General features: G+C 50.9%; 1 protein-coding gene across 3 annotated transcripts in view; it reads left to right on the top strand.

Annotated features, from left to right (window-relative positions):
* Positions 1-1,324: 1,324 nt before the first annotated feature.
* The window catches only part of Jdp2 (Jun dimerization protein 2), a 40,125-nt gene continuing 18,873 nt past the window's right edge, over positions 1,325-22,576 (top strand). Inside the window, exons 1-2 of one of the 3 annotated variants that reach the window (XM_040742736.1) lie at positions 1,325-2,078; positions 11,239-11,459. In XM_040742736.1, the coding sequence (XP_040598670.1) occupies positions 1,781-2,078; positions 11,239-11,459 (519 nt within the window). In that variant the 5' untranslated portion in view covers positions 1,325-1,780. Of the gene's footprint in view, positions 2,079-2,339; positions 2,472-2,853; positions 2,995-11,238; positions 11,460-22,576 lie in introns of those variants that run through there. The other 2 variants (XM_040742738.1, XM_040742737.1) reach the window with 2 other exon arrangements.

Here is a 22,576-nt window from a genome sequence, read left to right as displayed (position 1 = left end):
ATTTCAGGTCAGCTTCTGGTAGCCTCTCTTTCCAGCCAGTTTCATCAATTTGACCTGGACTACGTGACTTAATCTTTGAATCAGCCCACTGGCCATGGCAGTGTATCTTAATCAGGACCTTTTTAGTTGCAAGAGACAAGGCACCTAAACTCAGATTGCTTTAGGCTAGACCATTGTTTCCCTAAGAGCCTGAGGTAGATCAGTTACATCAGGAGACTGCAAATCTGCCCAAAGAAGCCCCGCTCTGGCCTCTCCCTCTCGCCTCTCCAGGAGGCAACCACTGCACAGAGAGGTCTGGTGGGAAGCAGTACGCTATGCTAGAAGGGAGGTCTTGAGCTGTGTTTGCATATAAAACTGGAGAACATCTGTATCAAAGAAGGGAGGCCTAGTGGATATTATGGGAGGTGAGGGGGAATAAAGACTCCTTAGTGCCCCCCTCCCCAGTGCTTTCCTTATAGCATGTTTAATCTCTGTAGGAAGTAAAGGCCCAGTAGGACTACCAGTCACCCAGCCACGATCCGAAGTACGCCCCAGAGAGTACCAGCTTTAACCACACATGTTAATTATTAGTCCCTGCACAGAGATCAGTTTAGCTTTTTCAAAGTCCCAACAGAGGATACATAAAGTAATGCTTCCCGTGTTCAGTGTTTCTTTCACATAAATGTCCAGACCCTCATCTTGGGGGAGAAACATCATGTAAACCAGTTTCACACTGTCCAGCTTTGATCTTTGTGCTGGGGTAAAGGTGTTGCTGGCTTTCCTGGGACAGAGAGTCATGTTCTTCTACAAGACTATCCCATTAGTACTGAGTTGGCAGAGTGTGTTCTTCTGGGGTTATACTTTCTTTTTTCTTGTGTCAGTGTTGTATGGGAAGTTGCTGATGGTGACTTTGAAGATGGACAGGCGATGTCACTGGGACTTGGTCTGTCTCTTTCTATTCAACCTGCCCTCCCCTGCAGGGAGGTTTAAGGCAAACATGGAGATAATGCCTCTCTTTGGGCAGGCGCATGGAGATGTGTTGTTGGGCATGGCTCCACGTTGAAGTCTCACTCTGAGCATTTGTACTCTACGAAGGCATGAGTTTTTTCTTTCACTTCCTTTCTTCTATGGGCGATGACCTGCCTTCTCTCTGAGAAGGAGTCTGAAGGTCACTGAGTGTCAACATTGCCAGCCCTCTCTGGCTTAGAAAGAAAGGTACAGGGGTGAGGGGCAGCGCTGGCTGGTCACCCAAGGGTCTGGAGACCCCGGATGACAGCAATAGTTCTCAGGTGCCACATGTATTTCTGCCTGAGGGCTCTGTGTACCAGCCTTCGAAGGACTGTCATATTTTCTCTGGAGTGTCCTTTACCATCTACCTCTGTAGGAGGTTAGGAGGAGGTGGACGCTAGCCCTGGGGGTTCTTGAGGAAGAAGGCCTTTAGAGGTCTTGCAGAAGTCAGGTCCTCTCACTGCTGCGTCCTGTCAAAGGGAGGAGAAAGCCTGCGGGAGTTGGGCAAAGAGCCTTGGGTCAAGCTGGGCCAGTCACAGACACAACGGTGGCCTCAGGCTGCAGCTCCAGTCTGGGTTTCCGTCCACTCACAGCATGGCTTCAGGACCTCAGGGCGCTTGGGTGGACAGTGGGTAGGGACAGAGGCTCGCAAACGCCTTAATCTCCCCGCCCATGCTCCTCCACGGAAGAAAACAAAACAGGCTTGCGGGATCCTGCAGCGTCCGAAGACATCACTACGCGGAACGTCACCCTCGCTCTGGGCTTTGCGGGAGAGCGCACCGGACGGAGGAGGATGGTTCAGCGCGGGCTGAGCTGGAAGGGGTTCTCTGCTCGTCCGGCCGCCGCCTTCGTGTCGCTGCCTCCCTGGCTCTGCAGCGTCTCGGGGGTGGCGGCCGCGCGGCCGAGCAGGGGATGCGCTTACATAACCGCTCGCCGGGTCTTGCTGCCTCGCGCGCTCGGGAGCCGCGGGCGGGGCGCGCCGCGGGACCGCGATGCTGCCGGGACGAGCGCGGCTGGGTCCCGGCCGGCCGGGCAGGCGGAGGAGCGCGAGCCGCGGCTGGAGGAGGGCGCCGGCAGCGGGGGAGGTGAAGGTCAGTGGGTGTGAAGCGCGCGATCCACACCCCCTCCTCCCGGTCCCCTCCTTCTCTTCCTCTCCGTCCCCCTCTGACGTGTGGAGCTGGCAGCTCGGCCGGTTCCGCATTCCCGACCCCTCCCCGCCGCGACTCAGGGCCCGCTATATAGCCGGGGCTGATGCAACCCGTCCCGCCGCCCGCCACAGCCTGCGGGAGGGACGCTCGGCGGCCGCGACGGGGGGCGCTGGCGGCGACAGAGGCTGCAGCGGCGGCGGCGGCGGGGCTGGCGCCGCGGCGGCTCCCGGGCCGGGACGGGCCTGGGCAGCGGGCGGCAGCGGCACGGAGTGGGCACGGCGCCTGCAGCCGGGTTCTGGGCCCGGGGGCGCCGCCTCCGCCAGCGGCTTCTGCACGGTGGGTCCCCGGGGGGTGGGGGTGTAGGCGGGGCGCGCGGCCGCGGGCACCTGGGGCGGCCACCGTCGTAGTAGCTGCCGCTGGGGACTCGCACCGCCCCGGGGCCCCGAGCTCCCTACGGGGAGAGCTGCAGCCGCCGCCCACCCGTGGCTTCTCGGGCTGGACCGGGCAGTCCTGTCTGCGGCCGGGACAGCCGGGCGCTCCCTCCTCGTTCTCCTCCCCCAGTGCGTGTGCTGGGAGGTGCTGTGCACGGACGGCGGAGAGGGCGGGGTGAGCGGGAGAAAACTGTCCTGGGCACTGCGGGGGAACTCGGGGGATAAGCACGCCCCAGACCTGATGTCAGGTCGCGCCCCAGTCTCCTCCAAAGCGCAGGACCGAGAGGGTATTGGGAAACGTATCTAAACCAACAGTGCTTCCTTTGCTAAGGACCATTGCTGCAGGCTCTGGCTGGGTTAGGAGGGAACCACGGGGTAGTCCCGGGTCCCCTTGGGATCCCGTCCTGCACATCAGGTTACATAAGAAGGTAAGCAGGCTTCTTTAGGTAACCTCCCAGTTTTAGAAGGAACTCATCTGTCTCTCTTCTCCAAGAAGTCTAGGCCTTCCATCTGGACTCCTGGATCCTGGAGTGGCAGGGACAGACTTTGCCTGTGTCTCCGCGGGAGTGGGCAAGCCTGGGAAGCCTTGGCTCATTTGCAGAAATGGATGGGCCATTTGGGGATAGAGGTGGAGAGACTGGTGCAAAGAGGGAATCAATGGACTGAAACAGCTCCAGCTAGATTGCCCAGCCCTTGTGCGGTGGAGTGGCACCTCCCCGATGGTACTCCCCCATCCCCAAGTATCCCTTCCCCTAGAGGTTTAAAAATCTTTGCTTTCACTGCTTTTCAACAAATCTGGCTGCAGGGTGAATGGCAGGCTTATCTTCCTCTGCAGGTTTCTAGGGGAGAGTTTAATCAGGGATCAGGTGTGAACCGGACTCTTGGTTTTTGCAGAAAGCTGAGGTTCAGGGGAATGGAAACAAGGACTATTCTTATGCCTCGGGGTGCTCGAGGTTTCGCTTTGCTTAAAGCAGGGAGGATGGATTTCTCAAAGAATCTTCTGTTTCCCCTCCGTGTTGGCTTCAGTTCAGAGGAGCAGTCGGCTCCAGAATCTTCCTGAAGAGCTGGGTGCTGGGTGGTTTGAAAGTCTGCAGGAAGGACTGGGGAGAAGGCCTCTGATCTCTTTCTTTCTTTCTTTCTTTCTTTCTTTCTTTCTTTCTTTCTTTCTTTCTTTCTTTCTCTCTCTTTCTTCCTTTCTTTGTCAATAAATTGGTTGCAGCCATCTCCAAGGAGACGTGTCTATCACGGTGACTGTGTCACTTAGGAAAAGCTTGAGTGCATGTCTCCCTTACTCTGCAGCCACCAGGGAACTCCCCTGTGCCCTGGACCTGCTGTTTCTCCCACCTGTTTGCAGGGTGTCCTCTCTCCTACCCCCTTCAGCCTGCAGAGTGAGGTCCTCTGGGCCTTGTCTGTTAATGGAGGGAGTTACTACTGGGTTTCAGTCCATATGCCCACTCCCTCTCCCCATCCCCCTCTTCCTCTCTCCTCCCCTCCCTGTCTCTCCATTCTGGAAATGAAGGAGTCAGCACAGATTCCAGGCTGGTCTGCTCTGTATTCATTCAGCTCTACCTCTCCTTGGCCCCTCTAACCCCCCAGGGCTGAGGACAACTTATATTCTTTAACACTGCAGAATGCGGTGGACTTTTCTTTCCATGGGAATGAGTTACGTTTGAAGCCCAAAGTTGAAGGAAGAGAAGCAGAGCGTGTGCAGGGCACTGTGTGCGAATACCTCTATAGGCAGGGGGAGAGCAACAGGCACACTATTTTTCCATTCTCCTTTAATTAAGGCTCTGTGGAGGTGTGTTTGAAAACAGAGGGTCTCCTATGCTGTTGAGGAGGGTGAGAACACTGTTTTGGCTTCGTCCCGGGCCATATGCAACGTATGGTGGCCAATGAAACTTGGTCTGGCTCATTCTATTGCTTGTCTTGGCAGTCACTTCCACGGCTTGTGTTACCAGCTCTCGGAGCTCTGGGGCTGCCAAGCTCAGTGTGCCTGTGTGTGCGCGCGTGTGCATGCGTGCGTGGGTGTGTGTGTGTGTGTGTGTGTGTGTGTTGTTTGTTGAGATTCAGCAGAGACAAATGCTGTAGTGACCCAGGCTTTGAATTTCCAGTCTTTCTTTGCACTCTAGAGGTGGGAATGCTGGCCAGAGCCTACCATCAAGCCTTTTTTTCTGGATATAGTCCATGAGGTTGGGGTTTCCAAAACTTTAGGTGGCTGATGTCTTTTTTTAATTTTGTTTTAGGACCAAAGATATCATACCCCATGGTCTGTCCCCAGCATTGTGCTATTTAGCCTTGTCACTAAGGGACAGGACTGAGGGAAGGCAGAGGAGAGAGGCTGTCTAGTGGCAGGACTTCTTGGTTTCCTTTGGCCTTCCTCGGCATGGGCTCCGGCAGGAGGGATTTGGTGCCATTTATTGATCCTCTGCATTGTGTTTTCAGGCAGAGCTTTGGGAAAGACATTTTTCAGGTCTCCAGGGAAGGGCAGGAGTCTGCTGGGGGACAGTTCCAGCTTCTTCCATGACTGGGACAGCCCTGCGAAAGTCACTCCTACCAGCATGCTGTGGCTTCTCCTGACCCAAGCCGCCCCTCTCCATCTTCCCGTGATAGCCCAAGAGCGATCCCTAATAACCAGCCAAAGAGGTCTGGGGCAGGGCCAGAGTCCTAGCCCATCAGTAGCACCTGTGGCGGAGAATGCAGGCCACTGCGCTTTGGCCTGCAAGTTTCAGAACACCCGAGGCAGGTTGAAGGTTCCAGGCCTCATTCCTGTTCTTTTTTTTTTACCCAGCCCTGACTCAACATCTTTCCTTCCTATGCTGTAGTTTACTGTCAGGGTGCAACAAGGCCCCACCTTCTTGGGGCTTAGAGGTGAGAAGAGGGAGAGCAGGGGATCCCCTGAGGAGAAGCCTTTTTATGACTATGAGAAGAGAGATCATTGCTAGGTAGGGACAATCTAGAGGTGGTCTTGAGGGGCCATCTGGCGCTGCTGCCTCCAAAGGAAGGAATACTGGGCCACGCCGACTTCACATTCGTCAAGTGAAGGGCTGTTCCAGATGCTTCGCAAATGCTAAATAATCTAATTTTCTCTACTGCCTTATGAGGCAAATGATGTCATTACCACTTTATAGTGCAGAAAGTGATGCACAGAGGGACCTTAGCTCACATAGATAGCAAGGTTTCGTAGACTTGTCGTCATCCAGGTGCTTTCCCTCCCCTTAGCTCCTTGCCCTCTGGGTCTCTAGGTTTTGGAGGCTGCTTGGCAACAGCATTCAGATTATTGGAAATAAATCGTCGCCCAGTTGTATAGCTCCAAGAAGAGGCTTGGCCTTGTTTCCTGGCTATGAGACTGATCAGATTCCCTAATCCCCTACCATGCCTCACTTTCCTGAGATTCCTAACCATCGGTCCTGTGCTCTGTGGTCACTGACCTGCCACCTCCCTGTCCCCTTCCGTAGACATCCCCAACCCTCCTGGGAACCTTCCAGAGTCCAGCTCCCAAGTCTTCCTGATTTTTGAGCATTGCTCCCTGCCTGTGTCTTTGGCTCCATGCTTGCTTTTGGGGTTATACCTGCAATCTCATTCCTTGCTCTCTTCTTTCTGTTCTACTTTCCCTCAGCCCGGAGCCTCAAACTGGAGGCCATCTTGCACCCATTTGCACTCCATTCCCTATGCCAGGCCAGGTTAGCTGCTTATGTGGAGAGTGGCTGCATGTATGGGGCCCAGGGAGTTCACGCTTTTTCTGATGTTCTAAGAGTTAGGTTTTGTGTTCCTTTCAACTAGCCTTTTTAAAAATTTACAAACCTATTTCTGGTATTCTAGAGGAAGGTGCTGATTATTTAAAGAGAGGCCTCCACGTGTGTAGCTTGCCAAAGTGAGACCATGACTTACAGGCATACGAAAAGACTCAGGGTATTGTGTGGCTGTCTGTATGGTAAACAAGACAGGCAGTGGGGAAGCTGAATGAGTAACCGCTACCTTTGTTCTCCCGAGTGGAAGGACTCTGCGTGTTAGTATCTACCACTGGCTATTTTGGGCCTGGAAAAGCTCTGTGGGCTTTTATTCTGCTCATCCAATGCAGCACCCTACTGTGTTCTTCCAAGTCCCCAAGGAAGTCAGCACAGACAATAAATACTAGATATTTCCTCCAGTTCTTTTCCTGTTGAGCCCATCTGGCCCGTTTCTCCAAGCTGGCTTTCAGGGGCTGGGTCAGTTTGTCCCATTATCTTAGTGCCACGACAGCTTAGGGTCTCTGTGACCTTTTGAGCCTTTTTTTTTCTCTAAAAGCCTTATTTGTACTGAACTTGTCATCTTGGCTTTGGTCGTGTCCCAGATTTTCTTTTTGCTTTTTTTTTTTTAAAGTATTTTGTTTTTACATGCAAAATTGCAGGTGATGCTTTGATACATACCTGATAGATTTCCTTCTTTGGCCAACTTTCAAATTATCCCTGGTCATTGTCCCAGGTGCCATACTCACTCTATTTTTAGGCAAAACACCCAGATGGGGAAAATTGGGAGCTTGGTCTGTAGTATTCTTGATCATGGTTACTCATGGAGACATGGAGGGTGTCTGTCTTCACTGCAGACCTCCTAGGTCCTAAAGGGAAGAAAAATCCAGGTCTTTCTTCGAGGACATCCAGTGTGTGCTGCTTTCCCACTGAATTGTTTCTGTCTGGAGCAAGTCCTGTGGGGGGTGGCTTTGCCTCATGTCTTTTTTGAAGTGGTAAGCGCATCTTAGCTGCTAAGAGTTCCTTCTGTTTCCAACCTTTCTGCTTTTACAGATTCCCTAAATCAACGTGTGATTGTTTTGTTTTCCAAAACACCAAAGCTGCCTTTTGGCCTCCGCTAGCCAACCAGTGGCTTTGCAGTGAATGGGTTTCCATTTTGCTGCAGCTCCTCTGCCCTCCCCTCCCCTGAGACAGGCGGGATGACTCCTCCCCTGTGAATGTCAGTGCTGTGGCTGTCTCCTAGGAATGGCATGTGGTGTTAGGGACTTTGTGGTTTCCGTCTGAGCAGCTAGAGCTCCCAAGCAGGGGAAGGAGAGGGTGATTTTTGCCTGGTGCCTGGTCCCCTGACCAAGATTTGTCTTTGGGATGGATTCATGGGAGCAGGAATGGCAAGAATTTGGGGGGCAAATATTCCCAGGGGGGTTCCTTGGTAGCAGAAAGTTCATTATTCGTTGGGAGCATTTGTTAGTGTCTCGTGTATACCATCTGTATGAACATAAACAGAAGCTGCAAACACAGCCTGCCGTTCCAGGAACAGAATGAGGTCTGGCTTCCATCTCCATGATGAAACATGGGCCAAGGCCCTTGGGGCTTTCTCTTGGGCTCTTCTATGGGAAAGAATGGCCTGGAGGTAAAAGTGTGGCTTAGCAGGGAGCCTGTAAGATTCCAGAGAGATCCGTACCCTACATACTGAAGTTTGCTGCTGTGATTTGCTATTGTTCATTTCTTTACACACTCACTCATTTATTCAGTATGCTTTGTGTGCCAGAAAAGATCATAGGCCGTGGGGTCGCCTGGAAAACAAGCAGCATGACCTGTTCCAGAGAGGGTGGACTAGCTGGGCCTTGCAAAGCTTTGCCACAGGGGAGGAAGGCTTGGCACCTGCCCCTTCCCTGTTCTCCTAGGGAGAGGGCAGCTTGCCCAAGGTGCTCTGAGGAGGCCTCTTCCTGTGCTAGCTTTAGAAACCCACTCTGTCACTCTGGATAACACCTTGGGGCTAAGGTATGTCCATGTGGGAGGGGCCTCAGGGCTGTTTTGCATGAGATCCTCCTACTCAAGCTGCTTTGGAGCTGTTAGGGGGAACTTCCTAGAACTGGGTCTCTTTAGGAAACAGAGGATCCTATACTGTGGCTCTTAGGTTAGAGTTTGTCAGTTGGAATCACTGCCTATTACTGAAGACATTAGCGCCTCTTGAACCTTGAAGGGAGATGAAAAAAAAAAAAGGCAGGGTCCTAAAACTAGGGACCAGAGTCTAGTCTTGGTTCTGTCCTTATCTAGCTGTGTGACCTTGGGCAAGTCATTTAGCTTCTCTGAGCTTCACCTCATCGTGCAAAAAGAGGATGTGGTTGGGATGAATTCAGGGCCTTCCCCAGCTGTGAGACTGCCACTCAGTGTGAACCAGGCTCAGGTCCTTTTCTGCAGTAGCCCAGGGCACACTGGGTGCTCAGGAGGTGTGGGGGAGGGCATTGCGAGCAGGGAGAAGCAGGTATTGAGGGTAGAGTAGGCGGGGCTCAGGTGAAAGGTCCCTACATGACAGGGACTCTGTTGGCAATGCGATGGTACTTCAGGAATGGCCAGCTCACCAGCCAATGAAGTCTGTGTTTGTAGGTGCAAATCGCTCATGTGTTTTTAAGAGGCAGGCCCAGAGGGCTTGAGAGATGCCTCAGAAGTTAAGAGCACAGGCTTCTCTTCCAAAGGCCTTGGGTTTGAGTCTTAGCATTCATGTGGTAGCTCACAACTGTTGTGGAATATTAGCTTCAGATGTGCTACATTCGTTTATATGTTTAAGGATGCAAAGATGTGTTGCATTCTTTTATGTTGCATTTGTCTAATTCTGTGAAGCTGTGTTACTCTGCCTGTGTAAAACACCTGACTGGGCTAATAAAGAACCGAGTGGCCAATAGCAAGGCAGGAGAAAGGAATGGCGGGGCTGGAATGCAGAGAGAATAACTAGGAGGAGAGAAAAGGAGAGAGAAAGGAGAAAAGGAAAAGGAAAGGAGGAAGCCAGGGGCCTGCCACCCAGTCACACAACCAGCCATGGAGTAAGAAGGAGAGAGAGGTACACAGAATAGAGAAAGGTCAAAGCTCAGAGGCAAAAGGTGGATAGGACAGTTTAAGAAAAGCTGGCTAGAAACTAGCCAAGCTAAGGCCCAGCATTCATAAGTAAGAATAGGTCTTCATGTGTTTATTTGGGAGCTGGGTAGCGGGTACCTCAAAGAGTGAAAAAGGAAAAAACCAACCACACACTACCCATGTAGTGAACAGGCATACGTGCAGGCGAAATGCCTTTACACACCATGTAAAATGAAAAATAAAAATAAGTAGGCCCAAGACTTAGACAGGGAAGCAGATTTCGAGCTGAAATGGAGAATGTGTTTTGTTTTCATGGATAAAATGGGCTGTGGGTGTACTCTTCTCTTGATTTTAGATCTGAGAAATTGAATGAGGACAGGTGGTAAGGGTCACTTATGTATGAAGACAGATAACCCCCCAAATCATAGCCTTATGGGTACTTGAACTCTGACAGTGGAGAAGCCTGGCCCAGCTGTTGTCTGTCTCCCCTGTCCTGACCTATGTGTCCTTGTCCCCAAAGAGACAGATGAAGACGAAAGGAGAGAACACATGTCCATTGCTTGCCCACTACCCTTGATTTCTTTTTTTTTTTTTTTTTTTTTTTTGGTTTTTACGAGACAGGGTTTCTTTGTATTGTTTCGGAGGCTATCCGTCCAGCCCGGCCTCGAACTCACAAAGATCCGCCTGCCTCTGCCTCCCGAGTGCTGGGATTAAAGGCGTGCGCCACCACCGCCCGGCTACCCTTGATTTCTAAGACCGTAGAAATTGGATTTTATGGACCTAGGCAGAGAGGTGGGAAAAATAAGAACTTACTTCCCTTATCACACTGGAATGTGTGGACGGCTTTGTTTCATACAAGGCTGCTTCGAGGCTATGAACCTCTGACCTCCGTGCTGTAGTGTCTGCTGGCTCATAATAGCTGCTCAGTAATTGGATGGATGGAAGGATGATGAGTGGATAGACGGATGGGTGGGCTGGAGGACTAGATATGTCTGGATGTTTAGATATGTTTATTGACAGACAGACTTTCTTCCCTTATATCTATGCCTGGAAATGACTGTCTTGCCCATGAGATTCCCTCAGTAAAGGGAAGGAAGAAATAAGAATTTCCTGGGTGTTCATCCCCTTTTATGTCCTTTCAAGTTTGCTTCTGTCTTTCCTTGTATGGGGCTCTGAGAATAGAGAGATCTTGGAGGACTTTTCTGGTGGTGCACGGAGAAGGGAGAAAGTACATGCAAATTAATTCCGTCTTCTCTACCCCAGTCTCTTCCCTGGGCATCGGACACGTACACGGTCACCTTTAACTTTGCTTAGTTTCATCTTGTATTCATGGTGTCTTAGCGAGTGTGCAGAGTAGGATGTGTGATTTGAGGGGAGGCACCATGCCAGACCGAAAATAGCTGGCCTCTTGAACAGGTGTGAAGGTGCCTGAGATTCCACTGCTGCCTGTGCGCAGTCTCCTCAGAGGCTGCCACTGCTGTTTAAGCCCAGCCCACCAGCTTTTGTGCAGGGCCCAGAGGAGCTACCTTTCTGATTTTGCAGGGGATTCTGACCAGGTCTGCTGTGGCGGGCGGGACGACTATGGGCAGCCTGGTGCCAAGCCAGTGCCAGGCCAGCGCTGCCCACAGTTGGGCTAAGCATTGCCCTTTAGAAAGGGCTAACTCGTCCCTGTGTGCCAGAGATGGATGGCTTTAGTGTGAGTCAATTGGCTCAGGTCCCTGCACCACCAGGACTTGGGGCTTACAGGCAGGGAGAACACCCAAGAGGAGAAAGGATTCAGGGGAACCCTGTTGAGGAAAGGATGGGTCCTGGCAGCTCACACAGCCTTTTCTCTTCAAGCTAACCTACCCATCCTGCTTTCTCCAACCCCTCCAGGCCGGCCTGCCACTCCTGCTATGATGCCTGGGCAGATCCCAGACCCTTCAGTGACCGCAGGCTCTCTGCCAGGGCTCGGCCCCCTCACCGGACTTCCCAGCTCTGCTCTGACCACAGAGGAGCTGAAATACGCTGACATCCGCAACATTGGGGCCATGATTGCGCCCTTGCACTTCCTGGAGGTGAAACTGGGCAAGAGGCCCCAACCCGTGAAGAGCGAGGTGAGATCCTTATTCTCCAGACAAAGCCCAGGCTTCCAGGTTTGGTTCTAAACACACCTTGGAACCTCAGCCATGCTCTTGGGTGCGTGGTCTGAGAACCGGCAGGAGGAACGGGAGAGCTTAGGCTTCACCCCAACCCTGCTGAGTCAGAACCTGTGTTTTTACCAAGCTCTGGGGGACTCAGACATGCTTTCATGCACTGGGCTAGGGCAGGAGGCTTGCCCTGCCTGTGGGTCTAGAAGGTGAGAGGAGAGTGATGTATACTGAGCCGAATCTCTTAGTAGTCTCTATGGGGTCTGGCAGGATCAATGGAGGTCATGTTTTGAAAAGCATAGAGGGTATTGAGTTCTTTTCAAAAGTTCATGTCAATGGTCACACCACAGCTTTTACCCTTTTTGGCTCCTATCTGGGGTTGAACAAGAGAAGTTAGGAAAAAGGAGAGTGTGGCCTTCCTCTTTATGCTGCTGCAAAGATAGGTATGACTTCAGTCCCCAGCACCATCTGCCTGAGATGGGTTTGCAGGGGACTGACTCATGGAAGCACCCCCCCTCCTGAGGTCTCCTGCACCTGCTGTTCTCAGGACCTCCTGTGTCAGCACAGCTGTTCCCCAGTGACTAGTGAGAGGCAACTGTCCCTAGCTTGGGTCCTGGGGTACCAGTGTAGTGCACGCCTCACACATTTACCCAGAGCTGGTGGCTTGGTTTGTGCAAAGGCCTAACCTGGTGAGGGTTCCTGCAGGGCTGTTTCTTCTAAAAATCCACCACCTGGAAGGAGCCACGGGCAGGAGGTAGAGGTAGGAGTGGGCTAAGAGCAGTCAGTAGCCGAGCATTGTGTGTGTGTGTGCGTACGTGCGTGCGTGCGTGCGTGCGTGCGTGCGTGTGTGTGTGTGTGTGTGTGTGTGTGTGTGTCTGTGTGTCCTGCCTGGAGAAAGTGCTCACATGCAAAGGTGAGCTTTACTGGAGACTCAGAGCTTGGAGGCTGCAAGCTGTGGAGAGGGGCTTTGGGATGGAGAAAGGTGTCAGGCTGTGTTCTGCTCGCCCCCTCTTTCCATGTGAGTACCTTGAAAGTCACGGAGAAGGGCTTCTGGGGGCTTGCCCTGAGTAGCAAGCTCACTCCTTGCAGACCGGAGTTGGCTTTCAGATGTGTTTAGTTTGGCCCACTCAGTGTTGTAAGAGCAACCCAACCCGATATTTCATTTAAAAATTTCAACAAAAATTTTGGAAAGTCTGGTTGCACACTGCTGTCTGGTCAGGCATCAGAGGCTAAATGGATGGAGAGATTTGTCTCGGTCTTGATTATCATAGACTTGATTGATGCCTTCCTGGAACCTTGACCCTGCCTTTTCTGCTGTTTTACCTATCTTATCACTAGCTGCTTTCCCTGCCACTGCATGGTTTCTCCTGGAGCCTCTGGGCTTGAGACACCTGGGTTGAGGGTATCCCTGGTGTCTACTAAAGACTGCCGATTCCAGGATGAGAACTGAGTGACTATATTCCTCTGTCACAGAAGACCCTGGCCTTTTGTCCTCTGCTTCTCCCCTTCCTAGACCCACTGCCTGAAAGTGGTCCCTTTTGGGTTTTTCTGTTCTGAGAGCCACTAACTGAACAGTGTCATTGAACTTTGAGGCCATGAGTAGCTTGAGGAAACCAGCCACTTTGGGTAAGCATTGGCCCAGCTGTGACCTGCCTGGGTACAACGTTTTCCACATCTCGCCTCCCCCAAAGACCTTGGAGGAGCTTCCTTTTTTTGGAGGAAAAAAAACCATTTTGGGGTTGGTATTTTTACATTTCACAGCCACCCCCAGACTGGTGGCATATGCCCTGTACTTGATAGTGACGATCTGTCCTCACAGGCACCCACAGACATGTACCATCCAGGCCGTGAAGATGACAAGCTGTTTTTAGGGCGTATTTGCATGTCCTCTCGAGCTCCCTGCTCACCATCAGGGTGCGGCACAGCGGGGGCTGAGGCCGTTGGAGCAGCTGAATTGAGCCTCTGGGGGAAGGCCGCCATGCCCCTAGAACTGGCTCTCAAATGTCCAGGTCAGACAGAGGGAAACTATTTCTTGGAGCTGGTGGAGGCCCTTGCAGCTGATGGGGCTGCGCGGAAGGCCTATTGTGTGCGACAAACAGCCTTTGCGGATTTCCCCGTTGGCATTTTAGGCTCGCACGACTTCCCGCAATGGTGCTAAGGTGCCGGCTGACACTGAGGAACGGTACCAGTCTCTGTGCGGAGCTCTGGAAACCCTTGATGTTTTGCTCTTTACCTAGTCCTGGTGGCCATGTCCTCCCTGTAGCAGAGAACAGGAATTTGAGGTCTAGGAAGCAGGCGAGTGACTGGAGTTGGTGCTGCTGTGCAGTGGCCTGCATGGTCCTGGAAAGGGATGGCTTGTGGCTGTCATACTTTGTCTCGCTTGCCCCGAGTCGGGCAGCAGGTGTAGTGTCGGTCATTCCGGGAGCCTCCTGGTTTGTCTCACAGACCTCTAGGAAGTCATTCTCTGTCGTCCCCCCCCCCCATGCATTCCTGTGTGTGTGACTGTGTGCTTTCGTGTCGCAGCTTGCCTGCAGAGGTTACGGGACATCCTCAGGTGTCAGTCCCTCACATTCCATCTTGAAACAGGGTCTCTGTTGTTTTCCCCCTGTGTCTGTCAGGCTAGCTGGCTCCAAAGCTTTGGAAGATTCTCCGGTCTCCGTTTCTCATCTCCCCAGAGGAGCAATAGGATGGCAGACACTCAGACTGTGTGTCCAGAGTTACAAGAGTTCGAGGGATTCCATCTCAGGTCCCTGCACTTGGAGAAAGTGCTTTACCCAGCCATCTCCCGATCCCTGAAGTCATGATTGCTATTATATACTTGTTACAGGTGAGGTCCTCAGGACTAAGTGAGGTCAAAGGTCACCAGCGAGGAGAAGATAAAAGCAGTGAGACTTTAGAGCTAAAGAATTTAACCTTAGGCAGCACTGTTCCCACGCCCCATTTTTCTGTGAGGCTTTGGTGCTCTCTTGGCCTGAGGATACCAGATACACTGAGCCCTAATACACTCATCCGTTCAAAGACATGGCGGTTCAGCAGTGGCTGCGTCTCAGGGTCCCAACGGAGCAAGGGCTACGCCGCTGTGTAGGCAGCTCGTCAGAGTTGGCTCTTGGGCGGTCTGTCTTGTAAAGACCAGTGGTCTCCTGGGACCCATCCAAACACACATAGCAGTTCAGTTAGAGAAAGTCAGAGGAATTAAGCAACAGGTTGTGGATTACAAAGCGCTTTGTGCTGATTTTGCTGCTATTAATGGCTGACGTGATAGTAAAATGGTTTGTCTGCCAGTGACTTGTCTGCGATCCATCCACTAAGTATCTACTAACTTGCCCAACTCGTGCTGTGCCCCGAGGCTGGAACTATCAACAAAGGAAATAGACTTCTTCCTTCCCTCGGAGCTATTATCATGAGCTCAGCCAAAAAGGAAAGACAATTTGTAGTATTAAAGGCTAGGCTGTGGTCAAGTCAGCCCTATCTGATGAGATGGCAGGGTCATCATTCTGATGACTGGCCAGGGCCTCTAGGGACATTCTGTCCTGTTGAGGACCCCTCCCCCTCTGTGTGTGTGTGTGTGTGTGTGTGTGTGTGTGTGTGTGTAAGAGCCAATGCTTCATTCTTGTCCCTCCCTTCTCTTTAAGGAAGCATCCTTCTAGAAGACTCCAGGCTTTTTCTCCCGTTATGCATCCCCTCATGATAGTACCCCTTGGCCATCTAGTCTCTTCTGACCCAGAGATCTCAAACCCATTACATTGGGCAGCTGTGGTCTGGTGACCTGGAATTTATTTTTAGTTGGGAGGGAAGGAGGCCAGAAGCTTGGTCCTCGAACACCCAGCCACACACCAGGCATTCCGTCACCGTAGTGGACAGGGCCTCCACACCCCACCCCATGCGCTGCAGTGTTTGGGGGAAGTTTAAAGGTTCAGAGGGAGACAGGTGACCTCCCAGAACAGAGGCTGTAAACCCGTCAGGCTGGGCTGCTCAATGTCAGTCTGCAGACTGAGTCTTGTTGGTGCTGTGAACTATCTAAACAGTCAGCGGTCTCCCTCCCTCCTCTACCCTTCCCTTCCCTCTTCTTTCTCCTCCTTTTTTTGTTATTTTTTTCTAAGCTAGGGTCTTCCAAAGTAGCCCAGGCTTGAACTCATGAACCTCCTGTCTCAGCCTCCTGAGCCTCTCCCTTCTCAGCCGTGTGTGTATGTGTGTGTGTGTGTGTGTGTGTGTGTGTGTGTGTGCACTGCAGGCCTATAGCCTTCTATGTGCAGGCACTTTCTGTGTCACCGTGTCACACTGCCCTCTCTACTGTCTTGTGTGTGTGTGTGTGTGTGTGTGTGTGTGTGTGTGTGTGTGTGCACACTGCAGGCCTATAGCCTTCTATGTACGGGCACTTTCTGTGTCACTGTGTCACACTGCCCTCTCTACTGTCTTGCACTTCTCGCTCTGCTCACCGGGTGGGTTTTCCAGTTGGTGCTCTGGGTTCAGGTGCTGGGGCCGGGTCTTAACTTCCATTGTGAGAGTGTTGTGTTCCACACCTGCTTATTGGGCTGGCCGTTAATAACTCTCAGCTTGGAAAGGTACTTAAATCTCTTCTCTCTCATTTGCTCTTTCTTCCAAGCCTTGCCTTCCTTGGCTTTCCTATTTCTGAATTTAAATGCGGGGTGGGGGGGTGGGGGGAGTGAAAGAGAGAATATGAGTCAAACTAAGCATTCTCAAACTTGGTGGATCATCCGCATAGCTTGGGAAGCTTTTTTCAAGACCCGGTTTTCCGTGCCTTGCCCGTGCCCCTGGAATGCCCTGGGTGTAGAATTTAGGGGCTCTGCCTACTTAGCAGGCTCTATGTGCCCTCAGATCTCTGGGGGTGTGTGTGTGACTCTCAGGCATCTGTACCTCCAACATCCACATGTCCTTCCCAACTTGAGTGCAGAGTCTGTTCCTTGCCACTTTTAGAGCAAGAGAGGAAATCTACTGCTGGCAGATCTCACTGGTGACTTCCCACCTTCTCCAGGGCCCTATGGGCCATCTCAAAGCTTTCACCCACTGGATGAAGGTGAATTGGGACCCATGGGCCCAGGGTGACCTCAGAAGACAGTTCATTCCCCGGCACAAGTGGTGTGCCCGGGGTGTGTTCACAAAAGGGACCAAGACATACACCCTTGTTTTAGCCTGAGCATGCGAAGCTGCGTCAAGCCAGCACTGTGCTGGGTAAACATTGGCCCGAGTTTGCTTGTGTTTTTAGAGACTTGAAACGTAAAGGCAGTCCGTTGACATTTTTAGCAAGCCTTGCATAATTGGTTTTTAATTTGTGGCTCTTTGGAATAGGCTTGGCCTTCTTCCCCCTGGCTTGGATGCAATTTTTTTCATTTTCTTTTTCTTTCTTTCTTTTTTTTTTTTTTTGGTCTCATGCTTTGTTGGCAGAGAAATCCAGTTTGTCCTTTCTGGGAACAGCTCATCTTTGAAATCTTGAATTCCCACTTAGACTCCATTGCTTTGTGAGCCTGTTTCAGAAAGTGGTTGGCTATTTAAAATGTGAGTGTGTATGCTCATGGGTGTGCAGGCACACACACATGCACATGTGTGTTTGTGGAAGCCAGAGGATGACCTCAGATATCGTTCTTCCTGGGTCATGATCTATTTTGATTTTTAAGACCAAGTCTAGCTCCTCAGCTACGGCCAGGTTGACTGGCCAGTGAGCTGCTCCACGGATTCTCATGACACTGGCATTTCAAGTTTGTGCTACTGTGCCCAAATTTTTAGGTAGGCTCTGGGGGTGGAGCTCAGGTCCTCATCTTTGCATGGCAAGCACTTTACTGACAGAACTATCCCCACAGTCCTGGGTTTTTTGTTTTTAAGCAAATAAATTGAAGGAGGAGCGAGTGATAGTGAACTTGCAGTGATGAGTAGGTTTGATGTTGGCCCCTGTGGTCCTGAGTCTAAGTTGATACTAAACCCTGGGCATGTACAGGGCTTCAGGAATTTTCTCTGAAAATGATGTTTGGGGGATGGAGATGTAGAGTACTTGCCTATGACATTCAGGGTGCTAGGTTTGATCTTAGCACAAACATGTGGGTCATAGCTGTTGTCCTGGCACAGGGTCCTTTGAGGAGATGATGGGAGACATCTGTGTCTTCATGGGTAAATCTGTATGTTCGTGGTGGAAATGGAACAGGTTTGAAAAATTTTGGGAATCTTCATATTCCTGCAGGAAGAAGGGCATGATACCAGTATCTCCTTCTTAGAGTTGATATGATACAGTGAGTTAATGTAGGTAATGATTTCCCACGTCAGAGCGTTGATTGTGCACGTTCAGTTTTGTGATTGATTAAGGAGCTTGCTCCATGGGCTCTCATTTCCTAGAAAGTTCTTTGTCCCTGAAAATACTGAACAGCCTGAGTGTTTAGAGGTGCCCACGGGTAGGATGCCGTCCTGGTTTCCTAACCATGGGAGCCACTCCTGGGATCCGGGAAGAGCACGAGGCTTGAGTTTATACTTCTGGGTTTAAAAAGGAATGCCACTCATTCCCAGTGTGACTTTGGGCAAGCCATTGGCCATACTGACTGGTAGAACAAGGAAACTCAGACTCAGAAATTTTAATGCAAAGATTAAGGGAGACATTGTGTATAAAGACGACCTTGACCGAAGAGCACACCGCACTGGGGAGTTAGCTCTCCTGGGAATGAGTGTATCTGCTGTGACTCAACTGTCCTGATGGCGCTGGTCTCATGATGTGTGGGACTTGTGACTTGAACTGCAGAGAAGCAGTGGACCTTCCCGTTTCTAGTTGTTCTTGCAGTAGGGAAGCAGCTGGAGTCTGCTATCTTCAGACGCTACGGGCGGGGAGGTACTCTAGCCCTATCCTGCCTTGTAGGACATCTCATTTTGTTTCCTGTGGTGTTCAGGTCACGCTGGATGCCACTAGCCATTGGATTTGTTGTTTGTTTTTTAGCAGCCCTGTAAAATGGCCTCTTCAGGCATGGTTGTCCATCCCCTTTGCTGTCCCCAGATTCATGGCAACATGGATTGGGAAATCGACATCTTTCCCAGGTAAAATTCATCTGACTAAACGATGTGGAGCCATTTAAGGCTCTCTCACCTCTACTGTCCCAATACTTGGCTTGAGGTTGAGCAGCAAGCTCTGGAGAGATGTGTAGATGAACTGAGGCAGGCTGTGTGGTCCCGCATCTCCTCTGGGTTAGGCACCCTGCATGCTGGCTGTGCTTTATAGCATCAGTGTCTCACTTTACTGAGCCCAGGGTATGTGTGCACGCTGTGGGTGGCGTGGCCTCCCCAGCCTTCGCTGTTGGCCACCACCCAACCTCAGTGAAGACTTAGTTCTGTGGCAGTGGTGCGGCCAAGCCCACGCTGCTGCCTGTTGCTCAAGGGCCTGGGCTCTATCGAAGTCAAGATACACCCTTGTAGAAGAGGCAGACTCAGCAAGGCTGAACAAGCAACCGTTCCGGTTGGTGCAACCTGAGACTAGGATGCGATGGCAACCCAAGTGCAGATTTGTCACAGTGACAGGGCTGCTTTTCTAAGTTTGATGTCTTATTCATCAGCCCGACTCATTTTATACTTCAGTACCAACAAGATTTTTGTTTTCAAAAAGAAAATAATTATATTGTCAGAAGAAACAAAATAAATTTTTTATGTCCTTGGACTAGCTAGGCATTGGTTAGACACACACACACACACACACACACACACACACACACACACGACATCTCACCCACAGATGAGAGCGTTTTGCAAATTATACATTTGATAATGCACTGGTGTCCAAAGAAGGAAGACTGGTCACAGGGCTGGGGGATGGCTCAGTTCGTTAAGTGCTTGTGTTGCAAGCCTGGGAACCTGAGTTGGATCCTGACGCCCAGGCACCATGATGCGCATCCCAACACTGGGGGCCAAGAGATCCTGTCCTCCCCCCAAAAGCATGGAGAATGATCAAGGAAGACACATGATGCCAACCTCTGTCTTCTGCATGTATGCACGCATGCATGTGCACCCCTACACATAGGTGAATGAATGCACACATGAACATGTGTGCACACACACCAAAGGATGATTACACCTCAATATTAAAAAGTAACCCAGTTTAAAAAACAGACAGGAATTCTTCCAATAAAATGTCTATTCTTGATTTTTACAATCTTTCAATTGAAATAAAGGAATGATCAGTTATGACATTCCCCTCATTTTCTGCTCTCACACGCACCCCTCCTATTATCCCGTGCTGTTCCCTTTTTGCTGGCTCCCTTCCTCCCTCCTCCCCACTTTACCTTTGTTATCATATTTATGTATACTTCTAGATCTTACATATGAAAGTAAACATGGAATATTTGTCAAAGAAAAAGTTAAATGGCTAATAAAGCCACGGAGACGCTGAGCAATGGAAACCACATGTGTGATCTGCCACGTTGCGCCCATTCACTGTGGAATAGCTGTAATTAAAAGACAATGCAAAGCTGGGAGGTGCAGACCATCGGAAGCTTCTAGTGGGAGTAGAACTGGGAACAGTCTGGCACTTTCTAACAGACAAAAGAGCTGTCTAGGTCCCGAGATCCCACTCCTATAGCTAATAGAAAGGAAGCCACGTGGGACTGAGAGACCAGTAGGTGGACAAAGTGGAATTCGCAGGCAGGGTGGAGGCCGCTTGCGATCCCAGCCCTTGAGACACAGAGACCTGAGATCACCAGGGCCGAGGGGCTAGAAGACACCTGACGTCAGCCTTGCGCGTCCTCACGCACAGGTACACACCTGAGCAAGCCATGGCCTAACTGTGCAGCAGAATGTTATTTGTCCTCGAAAAGGGTGACATGCTGACGCATGTGACAACACATATGACACTGAAATCAGTGTCCTGAGGAGCAACACAGGATCAAATATTCCATGACTCCGTATACCCGGGATGCTCAGAACAGGCAAACAGACATGGAACTGTTCCCCTGGTTGCCTTAGGGAGATAGGAGGAACAGAGAGTATGGCAGGGCTGAGGGTGGGGGGGGCTTCGTAGAGAGGGAATATAAAATGTTTTAAAGTTGGTTATGGTTATGCAAGTTACCTGACTCAATGTACTAAGAGCTGTTGAATCATGTAGTTCAGTAGGTGAGTTGTATATGTGAATTTTATCTCAATACTACTCATGAACTGGAGAAAGCATGATACCTGCCTCACAGGGGTCTGAGGGGGTTCAATATAACAGTTCTCCCAGCATGCAGCGGTGTTACAGAGTTTGTGTCTATGGCTATTAAATACCTCCTTGGTACTGGGGAGAGCTAAGTGGTTAAGAGCACTTCCTGCTTTGCAGAGGACCCAAGTTCAATTCCCAGCATCCACTTGGTTCACAGCTGTCTGTAGCCCCAAGTTCCAGGAGAACCAACAGGCACATACATGGTGCATGTATTGGCATTCAGGCACAGCATTCATACACATAAAAGTGGAATACATAAATCTAAAAGACAATCAAATAAATCCCTTTCTGGTGCCAACAGCTGTACAAAATCCCGGATCTGGTGAGGCTCAGCTTTCCCTCTTTCCTTTCTGTTGCTAGTGGCCATCTGGGAGCAGACAGCATGGACAGGATTTTGTGCAGGACTCTAGGAAATGGAATATACTGGAGTGACCACTAACTCTGGCTACACATCTTGATCCCCAGTTCTGACTCATTTGTGCATGAGACCGGCAGGCAGCAGTAACCTGTGTCTACTGTTTGAAACCCTCAGCACAGTAGAGAGCAGCTAGGGTCTCCTAGTGCTTAGGGTAGGAGGCTCGTCTGAATACTGCCCTCGATGGTCAGCAAGCTGCATTTGCGACTGTCAACTCTCATCTGCTGCAACCTCCACATGAGGTAGGTGGGAGGACCATTAGCAGTCAGAGGGTAGAGATTCAGCAAGACCAAGCCACCAGCAAACTTGTAAACATGACTTTCCTCTGTTTAAAAGAAAGCTGTCTTTTGGTATGAGACCTTTTGGTATGAGATCTGTTGGACAGGTAGCATATCTTATTTACCTAATTTAATGACCCCTGGTGCCAAGATGATCTATTCTGCATAGATTTCAGAACAGGGGCCTTCCTGCGAATTAACTGATGAGCAGCCAACACATCATTTTCTGTCTATTCACCTACTTAGCCGCCAGCTGCCTGACCCACTACTGTTTGTAAGTTTGGATGCCGAGGCTTTCTGAACCCTGCTACTGTCCCAGCTAATTCTGAGTCATTCCTGTTGCATGGCTATAAGTATCGACATAGTTGTAGGCCTTTGAGTGAAAAATTCCACCATTTTCTAGATTTAACGTTTGTGGTCTCAAATGGACAGAAGGCTTTTGTCGCTAGAACCAGGCTGGAATCCACTGGTTTGCAGTGATGTTCTCCACTGTGGGGCCCACAGGCCGATGGTGCTGGCAGCCAGGAGTATGTTAGAAGTGCCGTGTTGGGTTTTGCCCAGGCTGACTCTGTGGGTGGTGGGGTCCTGGACTCCTTTACACATGAAGCCCTCTGGAAATTTGGATGCTGTGAGATTTGCTGCCTGGCAAGCTCCTGTCTGAGAACAGGGATCTAAAACCATACTTTTCTTCAAACTTATCTCCTGTTTCTTGTGTGAATCTGCCTGCCCTTGGGTGTCCATTAAAGCACATGGAGCCTGGATCTGTTCAACCAGAGCTTGGTCTGAGTCAGCATCCAAACCCCTTATTTCCATGTCCTGAGATCTCTGGCCTGACTTCAGCAGGGTCCATGCCCTGAGGGACTTTACCCAATTGATTAAGCTGGCTCCTTTGTTGATGTAAGAGGGACAATCAGATAAACTGTCTCCATGCCCAAGGAGCCTGCCTTTGCTGTGGCTGTCCTTCAGTTCTTAACCGTTCTGGCTTAAGGGCTAGGAAGGGTGTCACTCCATCATCATCCCTCTGGCCAGAGACAGCTGTCTGCCACACTTCATCTGCCTCTGTGTGGCCAGGCTCTTCCTCATCCATCCCAACTCTCATCCTTGTGGCGAAATTCTCCTTCCATTCCGTAGGCCAGGCATCCCCCGGCTGTGACCTTATTTGACCTTGTCACCAGTGCAGGGTTTTTATTAGCCAGCCTTCAGTTCCCTTGATGGA

Source organism: Mesocricetus auratus, unplaced genomic scaffold (assembly GCF_017639785.1).
Source record: "Mesocricetus auratus isolate SY011 unplaced genomic scaffold, BCM_Maur_2.0 Super-Scaffold_15014, whole genome shotgun sequence".
Classification (NCBI taxonomy): domain Eukaryota; kingdom Metazoa; phylum Chordata; class Mammalia; order Rodentia; family Cricetidae; genus Mesocricetus; species Mesocricetus auratus.
The sequence above is the reverse complement of the archived record's forward strand: the minus strand, read 5'-3'. Positions and strand labels throughout refer to the sequence as shown.